This window comes from Caenorhabditis briggsae (genome assembly GCF_000004555.2).
Source record: "Caenorhabditis briggsae complete genome, chrII, whole genome shotgun sequence".
Classification (NCBI taxonomy): Eukaryota; Metazoa; Nematoda; class Chromadorea; order Rhabditida; family Rhabditidae; genus Caenorhabditis; species Caenorhabditis briggsae.
Genome location: NC_013486.2, coordinates 13,478,702 through 13,489,527, shown reverse-complemented (window position 1 = coordinate 13,489,527; position 10,826 = coordinate 13,478,702). Strand labels below are relative to the sequence as shown.

At 36.9% G+C, this 10,826-nt stretch overlaps 3 protein-coding genes across 3 annotated transcripts in view; all 3 read right to left on the bottom strand.

The window, feature by feature from the left end:
- Positions 1-4,593: 4,593 nt before the first annotated feature.
- Positions 4,594-6,042, bottom strand: CBG21378 (the record flags this gene model as incomplete). Its single annotated transcript, XM_002646914.1, has 5 exons — positions 4,594-4,679; positions 5,383-5,508; positions 5,719-5,781; positions 5,830-5,940; positions 5,991-6,042. 5 exons carry the CDS (start codon positions 6,040-6,042, stop codon positions 4,594-4,596), a joined length of 438 nt encoding a protein of 145 aa, XP_002646960.1.
- A 1,700-nt stretch (positions 6,043-7,742) lies between these two features.
- CBG21377 lies at positions 7,743-9,280 on the bottom strand (the record flags this gene model as incomplete). The annotated part of the gene is made up of 3 exons (XM_002646913.1): positions 7,743-7,828; positions 8,775-8,900; positions 9,226-9,280. 3 exons carry the CDS (start codon positions 9,278-9,280, stop codon positions 7,743-7,745), a joined length of 267 nt encoding a protein of 88 aa, XP_002646959.1.
- A 474-nt stretch (positions 9,281-9,754) lies between these two features.
- CBG21376 overlaps positions 9,755-10,826 on the bottom strand; it is a gene marked incomplete at both ends in the record, with an annotated part of 5,641 nt that continues 4,569 nt past the window's right edge. The window contains 4 exons of the mRNA XM_002646912.1: positions 9,755-9,846; positions 10,096-10,245; positions 10,289-10,363; positions 10,419-10,459. Coding sequence (XP_002646958.1) covers positions 9,755-9,846; positions 10,096-10,245; positions 10,289-10,363; positions 10,419-10,459 — 358 coding nt within the window. The remainder of the gene's footprint in view (positions 9,847-10,095; positions 10,246-10,288; positions 10,364-10,418; positions 10,460-10,826) is intronic.

Here is a 10,826-nt window from a genome sequence, read left to right as displayed (position 1 = left end):
TTCCAGAAAAAATATCCCGCCACACGATGTATTTCAATGCATTTACAGTTATGTCGCGAAATGCTTTGAAATACATTTCGCGACGCTCATGCATTGAATTTCAAGGGCTCGGAAATGCATTTCAATACATATTTTCGCTACATGAATAACCCCATATGAAAAAATGAGATGCGCTGGCTCACAAGCGCCGTGGCTACCGTAAAACCAGAGCACCGACAAGTTTGAGCTAATTTTCCTAGGCTCCTTTGCAAGACATAAAAGTAGGGCCAACTAATGAAATGTTTGTGATGTTATGATAAACTGTTTGTCTGTTAATAACTCTTTTTATATTTTTAGGAGAAACAGAGATTAAATGGCTGAAGTTAAAAGTTAGGCCTAAATTTGGCGCAAAGAGAGAATGAGCTACATGCTTCTGCCTGTCCCGGTGTCAGGATGGGGGACTCTTGGAAAGCTTAAACAATGAATATAGATTAACGTGACGGTTTAAGAATGATTGAGGAGCGGAGCCACGAACCAGTAAAAAACTAGATTGAGTCGCGCCGAAGGCGCACCAGCTTGCTGGTAAATATAAATTCTAGTAAAAATTAGCGTTAGTATCGACGGGAGCTATAAATTGAACTGCTCAGTCGCTACTCATTCGAAAAGCGAGGGAAAATACATTTTTAAAACGTCCTGAAAAAATTCCGTGTAGGCGAAAGCGAATACTGAGATAATAAACTAAAACAGAGACAAAAAGTATCTGTCTACAGCTACAAAAAAAAATCAAAAAGTTAAAAAATTCGTACGGAGATGAAGAGAAACATCGCATACTAGCCTCCATATAAGTAAACTTTGAGCTCAATTATCTCGCTTCCTATGAGAGATAACAAAAATCTGTCAACTGATGAAATGTTGATGATATTATGCCAAACATTTTATCAGTTGATTACTTTTTGATATCTCTTATAGGAAGCGAGATAATTAAGATCAAAGAACACGTATAAGATGTGCTTCCGTTCGAGCGAATATGGCGAGGTTGAAGTAATGAAAAAGTGATAACTATAAAGAGGACGAAGAAAAGTATCTGAAGGAGATCTGCGGAAATTGCTCATTGATGTTTGTATTCGAATAATAACAGTGTTCATATCTAGATGAGCAGCAAGAATACAAACCAGATCAGAAGAAAACATAAACATACTAATTTGATGATCATAGTTCAAGGGAAAAATTGTGCAGGGAAAATTTGAGAGAACCAACTGAACCAAGAGAACCAACCAACTCATATTTTCTCTGATAGAAGAACACCCAAGCGGTCAACGTTAAGCCCGTTTATCTCATTTTTTGTGAGAGATATCAAGAATTCATCAATTGATAAAACACTTCTAATATCGTGATAGACAATTTGAAAGTGGACCACTTTTTCATATTTTTCACAGGAAATGAATTATACAAGCTTAAAGTTACCGGTTCGATGTAAGATTTGGTAACTTCCCCAAATTGTGTCTAAACAACAAGAAAACCCCCTCAAGAGAGAACAATCTGTTTTTGATTTTAGCGGGAGGAGAGAAAATAGTAAAAAAGATGAAGGGGAACTGATGAAGAGAGATAAAAGGGTGTGTTCTCGTCCTTCAAAAAACTAATCACTCCTGATTTATGGGTTCAAGAACGTCAATCAAGATGAAGGGAATATAATGAGGTCTGGGGGTTAACAGGTTGGGTGGTATGATTTCTGGATTGTGGAATATGATCATTTTTTTTAATCCTAAAAAGTTCTCCTCTAACATTGACTAATGCACCTCATCTTTAAAGGCGCAAATCTTGAAAACGAAAAGAGATACAAAAAGCTTGTCAACTACAAAATTGAAGCTCTGTTTTTGTTTAATAAACCTGGAAATTTTCAAACGTATCCAACTTGATCTACTGTATATTTGAGAAATTTAAAGTTGAAGAGGCGGACTATTTCCTACCAAACGGCGTGATATCTTTATTCGGAGTGATATTTTTGCCGTGGAATTTTTGGCTTGGATTGGCGTAGAATGACCTAGGGAGTAAAGAATTGAAAGAAAAAGTGATGCATAGACTCTCAAATCCATCAATATGTCGGTTCACGAACAAATTCATTTCTTTTGAATTATCCGGGCCTTTGTCTGGCCTTCGCGGGCCCTGCCATAATTTCTTTCAGAATAATTGTTTTCGAACCAACTCAATCAGATATGATAGAGCTCCACGAGTACTACAAAACGGTATTATTAGGAATACTGTATCTTATCTATGAACAAAGTTACAGATCATAAAGTGGCTTTTCTCGCAGGGCCCGGCAGGCCCGGGGTGGGCTTGCTTTTTTTGCTCATTTTGCTCTGTAACTCTGTTCATAGAAAAATATATATGAAGTTCATAGACAAGATACAGTATTCCTAATAACATCGTTTTGTAGTACTCGTAGAGCTCTATCATACCTGATTGAGTTGGTTCGAAAAAGCCCGGATTACAAGTATGCTTTTTATCGATGCACGAGAAACGCGTCAACAATCACCAGTTGTGCGCTATTCGTGAATTATTCACCGTGTTACACAGTTATAATGGGAAAAATAGTCTTGCTCATGCAAAAAACCGACCCAAACTGAAATTTTTCAAAGTGATGTATTTTTATGGAAACAAGCGCAAAATACTACATTTTCATAGAAACATCCGAAAAACTTGAAAATATTGCTAAATCTTAACTTAGTCCACATTTTTCCGCTTGGTCTCCCCCTTTTCTCATGTCCCCCCCCCCTTTTCATAAAGAGCCCAAAATTCTAAAGCAAAATGAAAATTAAACTGTTATATTTTTTATGACGGCATATGCCGCCGGACACTATAAAGAATACATATAGGTACGGTTTTCACTTTCTCCTAATCGGTTAGCAATCTTCGGCAAAACGCGCACACACCGATTGGGGGGGGGGGGGGGGATTGTGTAATAATGAGAAAGATTACAATCGGCGCTGACCGATTCGTTTTCTATATAATGGTACAGTATAAAAAAGAAGAAGAAGAAGAAGAGAGAAAGAAAAATATATATGAAATTTGAAGAAAAAAAAGAATTTGCTTGAGAACCAGTTTTATGGGAAAATTAAAAACTGCAAAAAATTATATTCCAATAAGAAAAAACACAATTTTCAGGAAAGAAAAACCAAGATAAAAATCTTGGTTGGAAAGTTCTGAACGATACTCAAAAAAGGCGCTTGATTTCTTGGATTGATGTTTTAGCAAGTTAGAAGTTTTCAAGAGAGCCCGTAACTTTTAACTTCGCGCCAATTAATCTCGGTTAATATAAGAGATATCAAAAAGTGGTCAACTGACAAAATGTTTGTCATAATATCATCAATGTTTTATTAGTTTACCAATTTTCAATATCTTCTATAAGAACCGAGATAATTCAGCTCAAATTTGACAGTGTGGGGCCGGTTTGACATTTGGATTACAATTTTTTTGGGACCTTTTAAATTTGATTCAATTTATCTTACCCCTGTCAACGGATACAAAAAGTTGTCAACTGATAAATCGCTTACCATGATATTACATATATTTTATCAGTTGACTAGCTCAGAATTGCAAGTCTGGGTGCCCTTCTATTACAGGTTTTACGGTAATTAAAAAAGGAAACCGGGTAGATTTTCAAATTACAAGTTTTTAGAAGATAATATCTCTACAAACAAACCAGCGAAAAAATTCAAATAAGAAAATCCAGTCCGAAATTCGAAAATCTGGCGAACTCGAATCCTTAAAAATCCATGAAACTCGAATTTAAAAAACCGAATTTCCGCTCACTAAATTTTCGAGAAAAAACTGAAGACCTATTTTACTAAAAAGTTGAAAGTTTATGGAGAATTTCACACTGTCAAATCTTTAAAAAATCAAATTCAAGGTATTGCGAAATACCCTTGAAACAGTGAAAAAGCATACAGCTCTCCTTGAAAAAGCCGTTCTATTAGAAGTAACCAAATGTAAAAGATCGTTATCTTTGGAAGAAAAAAACGTATAAATTTCAAAAATTCTTCTCGCACATCGAATATCTAAAAGTATCACTAATGCCCACTTTCTCAATTCTTGCGGCACTTTCCTCTGAATTCTGGGAACAAATTCATGGCAGAAAATTTAGAATTTAGTAGGATAATAAAAGAAAAATTATTGGATATCGTTTACAAGAGAAAAAGCGACAGATTTATTTTCCATGTTTCAGCCAACAACATATCTCTCACTCTCTCTCTTCGAGAGACATAGACACAACCAGATAGTGCATGCGTCCCTACTACTTCTTCTTCTTCTTCTTTTATGTGTTCTTCTTCTCCGTTTTTCCCGCACAATTGCTTTTCCGTAACAAACCCAATTAATCATAGAAACCGCTACGCGAAACGCGTCGCGGTTAGTATCCTGAAATTTTTTAAAAGTTAGGAAATTTAAAACCAGCCATTTGTCTTATCCAGGAATCATACATTATAAATTAAGAAATTAAAAATTGAGAAAATACAAATAATACATTTCAGTAAATTGTATAAATTAAACTATCCCGTTTTCTTAAAAGAGATAAGTGAAACAATCGAATCATCACAAAAAAACGATGGAAACGTCAAGTTAATCCTTCTTTGAGACTGTCGTTGGATCGGCTGCTTGACTTTCTTTGAGTTCATCCAATTCCTTACGAAGGGCAGCATTTTCTTCTGGAAAATTTTCTTTCTTATGGGCTTTCGGAAGTTTTCCAAGTTTACAGATATATTCTGAAGCTCGAAAACTGCTTAGAAAGAAACTTCAGAAGTTTTTGATAGGAAGAGTGACACGTTTCTGGGGACGGCTTATCTTGAAATATGTAATAAAATGGCACCCCATAATGTCTAGTTTGAGCTCAATTATCTCTGCCCCTACGAGAGATATCAACAATTTTTCAACTGATCATATATTTGTGATTATGATGGACAATTTATTAGTTGACAACTTTTTTTATAATAGCTATCGAGATAATTTGCCTCAAGTTTGAAGTTAAGGGGCCTTTCTATTACAGGTTTTTTTTTCTATTTAGTTTGTTCTGTTCAGTTCAGTTTTATGTAACATTTTGCCCATTTCTGCTACGCGCCCCAAGTATGCGTCTTCCTTTGCCCGTTTTGGGCGCATGTACTCCTTGACGCGTTTCTCGGGCGCGTAGACAAAATGCATTCTATACCATGTGATTATTATCTCGGTTTCTTTAAGTTATATCAAAGTTTTGTCAACAGATAATATGTTTTTCATAATGCCACCAACCTCTTTTCAGTTGACAGGTTTTTTTGTATCTCTAACAGAAATTGAGATAACTGAGCTTAAACTTCCCAATCAAATCTAACTCGGAATATTTAGAAATTTTCGATTTTTCCAACAAAAAATACTTACCACAGACAGCTTCCACTTGCTTCTTCAAATTGGCAAATTGTGCATCTTGCTCTTCAAACATTTTCTCGAATCCTTCGACTCGTTGGGCCAAAGCGTCGTTGTGACGACGAAGAGCGGTGATTGTGCCTTGAAAATGAGCAATTCTTAAAGCCAAATCAGACGTAGCCGGCAACTTCTGGTCGGATGGTGGTCAGATTTTGGATAAGACCGCTACAGCCGTTATTGGGCAAGTTTTGACCAGAAGCTGGCTAATATCCGTCCAGGAGCCGAACCACCATAAATACCTAACCAGAAGTTACTAGAAAACATCCGAGAAAATTTGGAAAAAAAACTTACGGCAATTGACTGTCACCTCGTTCACCAAATAATTGTGTACTCCATTTTCGGCACCACATTCAACTGAAAAGTGACTGAAATGAATAATAAATTGAAGATAAATTTACAAACCGGCAATCTTAATCTTTTCATCAATCAGATGCATGCCAAAATCTTGAATTTGAGTTCTCATCTCTTTGATTTTCGCATTCTTGGTCTCAATAATCTGTTTGAGTCTTTGAACTGAAATTTAGGTGTTTTTGCAGTTTTATGAATATTGAATAAAAACTTACTTTCGGCGTCGGAGTTTGAGGAGGAGGATGGTTCCTCGGAGATGCTGTACATTCTGAGTCTGGAAAGAAGGAAATCAATTTTTTTGTTTTTATTATAATTTCAAGAAACTGGAAAAGATTTTATAAAGCTGGAAAAAACGAAAAACTGAAGAGTGGAAAAAAGGTTGATTCAGGAAATGATTTCTTTTGATTTTTTTCAGTAAATCTTTCAAGTTTCCATCAGAATCACAATGTAAACTGTGTGAATTCAGAAGAAAAGTGTTCTCCTCGTGGACTATACCGCACGTGGAAGAGGTTTCCCCGCGCTTGTGTGTTGGTCGTAGAAGAAACAAGGAGAAGGAAGGACACAGAGCATCCCCATAATACATACACAGAATTTAAATGGACCTGCGATCGATAACAATGAATGTCTCAGTTTTGGCGGACCGCAAGACGCCCTTCATTAAGGTTTCACCTTCTAACCTCATAAACTAGCCTAACGGTCACTTTGAGCCGCTATATCTTCTTTAGTGTAAAAGAGATCAAAAAGTGGTCAACTAATAAAATGTTTAATAATAATATTGATATAATATCAGCTACATTTCCTTAATTTACCAATTTTTGATACCTTTTGCAGAAACAAAAATAACTCGGCTCAAAGTTGAAAGGTCGGCAGCTGACAGCGTGGCTCAGCCGGCCAGCGCTGACATGTTAACTTTGAGCCCATATATCACCTTTCCTGTGATATCTGTCTAAAAATGATCAACTGACAAAATGTTTATTATAAAATGAGCAATGTTTTGTCAGTCAACTACTTTTTGTTATGTTTAACAAGAACTTGTTATGTTTAACAAGAACTAAATTAACTCAAAGTTAAAAGGACGGCAGCCGATGGCATTGCTCAGCCGGCAAGCGCCGACCTGTTCACTTTGAGCTCATATGTCTCACTTTGAGCTCATATGTCTCATTCTTGTGAAAGATATCAAAAAGCGGTCAACTGACAAAATATTTCTGAAAATATGGTTAACATTTTGTCAAGTGATTACTTGTTGATATCTTTGACAGAAAGCGAAATAAATTAGCTCAAAGTTAAAAGTTCGATAAGAGGGGGAAGGGTCATTCACTGTTTACGGAAACTTTTTGATAGCTTGAACAGTATAAATAGGCAAATATCTAGATTTATTTGAATGGAAAACATCCAACAGACATTTTTAACTTTAAAAGGTATGATGAAATGGGCAGCAAAAAGGAGAAGAGAGGAAAAGGGACACATAGCACCGCCATTTTCCAATACACACTCACACAGAAAAATGAGATGAACGGGCGAAAACGGGGACCGTTTCTTTATTGACTGTTTTGGTACACTCCCGTACTTATTAAGACCAACACTGTGCGCGGCCGACCATGACTCCGGCGAGGGTACGTTGTCGTGGACCAACTCCTTCTTCCGAAACTACGCACAGTGACCCAGAAACCACTACGGTCGCTAAGCCCTACATATCCCAGAAGAATAATAACCAAAATAATGAGGTCGGCCAAGGCAAACACTTCCTTAAAACCTTTTAATTGAGAATCGTGGAGTATGAGCTACGCTGTCTTGTTATTTTGGTAGTTTTGAGAAATTCTGTCCTAAAGAATAGCACTGGAGGAAAACGAAAATAAAATTTATTTCGAAACGAATTATCAAATATACATACATCGAAACCTTTCCGGTTACATGTTAAACATCCCGTGTTTTGTATTAAAAATATAAAAACCATGGAAAATTCAAAGTTAGTCCTTTTTTGAAACTGTCGTCGGGTCGGCTGCTTGACCTTCTTTGATTACCTCCAATTCCTTACGAAGGGCCGCATTTTCCTCTGGAATTTTTTCATGGATATTTTTTATGTAGAGACAAATTCTGAAGCTAAAAACGCTTTACGGAGCAGCGCACCGTACTATCAAGTTTGAGCTCAATTACCTCAGTTCCTGTGAAAGATATCAAAACTGGGTTACCTAATAAAGTATTTGTGACATTATGATCAGCAATTTATCAGTTAGAAACTTGTTCATATCTTTGACAGGAACCGAGATAAATTGACTCAAAGTTGAGAGGTTGGGGCGCTTCGATTACAGGCTTCACGGTATGAAACAGCTTTAAAATTAGGTCCTTCTATTTTCCCAGTTCTATTATGTTACAGTTTTATTATCATTTAAGTTATGACAGTTTCATTTTGCCCATTTTGGATATGAGCTCCAAGTATGCGTCTACATTTTTTCTTTGCCCGTTTCGGGTGCACGTACCCTTGACGCGTTTCTCGAGCGCGTAGACAAGATTACATTATTTTACAAAATCCAATTTTTCTGTTACAGATTTTACAGTAACTGAAAAATTCTAGTTTTCAGTTATTGTCAAAAAGATTTTTCCTCTCATAGAATGAGAAATATCTGAAATCTGTCAACTGATAGAATATTGGTCTGAATGTCACCAAATTTTCTCAGTTGACAGATGCTTTATATCTACAACGAAAAAGTCAGATAATTAACCTTAAAGTTTCGATATACAGTAACACTACACCTCCCGAATCATCAACTTTAAACCCGTATATCTCATTTCCTGTAAAATATATCAAACAGTAGTCAACTAACAAAATCTTTATCACAATGTCACCAAGATTTTATTAGTTGACAACATTTTGATATATTTTTCAGGAAATAAGATAATTGGGCTGAAACTTGACGGTTTGAGGGGCGTTCTTTTTTAGTGTTTTCAACAATCCAGAATCATTGGGAAATTTCAGATTTTCCTGGTTAAAAAATGCTTACCACAAACAGCCTCCACCTGAACCTGTAAGTTGGCAAATTGTGCATCTTGCTCTTCAAACATTTGCTTAAATCCATCGACTCGTTGGGCCAAAGCGTCGTTGTGACGACGAAGAGCGGTGATTGTGCCTAAAAAAAAAGAGCATTTCTGGATCCCAAAATTGAGACAGAAAAATTTACGGTTTTTTGCTGTCATCTCACCCATCAAACAATTGTGAACGGCGTTTTGGCCACCCATTTCAACTGAAAAGAAGACTGAAATCAAGAAGAATTTAACATAACTTCACAAACGAGCAATCCGAATCCTTTCATCAGCCAGGAGCCGGCGGAAAGCTTGAGTTTTGTTTCTCATTTCCTCGTCCTTCGCTATTATGAGTTTCTTAAGCCGGTGAACTAAAATTTAAATATTTTTTTGAAATCAGATGTGATTTGAGAAACTTGAGTATCAACTTACTTTCGTCGACGGGAGAGGAGTTGGAGGACGATGGTTCATCGGTGATGCTGGACATTCTGGGAACTCCAGGCTGAAGAAAAAGTTTCAGTAGACTCCAAGAAAAAGAATAACTGAAGGGTAACACAAGTTAGTTCGAAATATCTTCAAAAATGATTTTTGTTGAGGGAAAGCATGCAAATTTTCATTGAAATCGCAATGTAATAAAAGTAAATTTCGAGAAGTAGTGTTCTCCTCGTGGACTACACCGCGCGTGGAAGAGATTTCTCATCACATAAAGCGGACCTTCCGCGAATCTGCTCTTGTGGTGGTGGGGGAAGGAACAAGGAGAGGAAAAGGTCTCTCTCTCTCTCTCTCTCTCGTTTTCCAATACGTACACAGACTCAGAAATAAGATGGAAAACGAGACTTTCTGATTTCCAATATAAATTCTGTCCTATTTTTAGCTTCGCATAGAAATGGAGAAAAATGCATTTTTATTTCAAAATATATCATCGAAAAAACCCATGCAGTTCATGAAAATTATCATAAGTTTACAGATTCTCCTTATCTTCTTGGTTGCTGACGGCAGCCTTTAATTCAGCCTCCAACCGAGCATTTTTCCGACGGAGAGCCACGTTAGCTTCTGAAAATTTAGATTTTTGTAACAAAAAATTGTGGTAAATGATTCGATGGCTGCAAATTGATTTAGTGGTGCAAAATCCTCAATTTGTGTGCACAAATTACCTGGAAAAATCGAATCTCGTACCACCCCCCCCCCCCCCCCCGATGTGTCTATTTTGGACCTCTAAATTGCTTTGTACCCTATTGCTCATCCCCCCCCCCCCGACGTACCCTGAGAATTATGAGCCAAAAGTATATGATAACAACTCACTTCTCACTTTCTCCATACTCTCCGCGAGCTCTTGGAACATTCTCTCCTGGTTCCTGATCACCGCATCAAGCCCCTCGACTCTCTTCTCCATCTCCGCAGCGTACTCCAGCGCAACCTTGAGCTCTTGGTTTTCAGCTGGTGGTTGGTTTTCTGAAAAATAGGTTTATGAGAATGAATTAGAATAAAAAATTACCATCTTGGTTCAACGCATTTTTCAACCCATTTAAAATTGCGGTTCTGGCCTGAATTCCATTTTCTTGACGGACCACTGAAATTGAATTATTAAATTTGTTTTGAAATGGTGCTATCCAAAAAAAACTCACTTTTTGATTGGTTTGGGTTGTGCAGTTTGCAAGAAGATGACCTGCAAAAATCAATTTGCTGAGCAATAGAAGGCGAAAGGAGAACAGCGAGAGGTACAACGAATAAATGGATGTGTGAGGGATGACTGCGTGGCAATCGATTGACTGTCTTCGCGAGCGATGCGTACCATTACCACTTGGCCTTCTGCCAAATCCAAACCGTTTTGTGTGTGCGTTGTTGGAATCGCAGATAACTATCCGTCCTTATAAGGACCGGTCATGGAATGGAGAACAGATGTGTGTACATCTGGAGAGATTTAAAATTTTTATAACATACATATTTATTGAGAAACTAAATAAGTTACAAAGAGATCACAAACATTTGATTTGAAGGATGGTTTTACAGAAAATATAGACATTGGTATTATA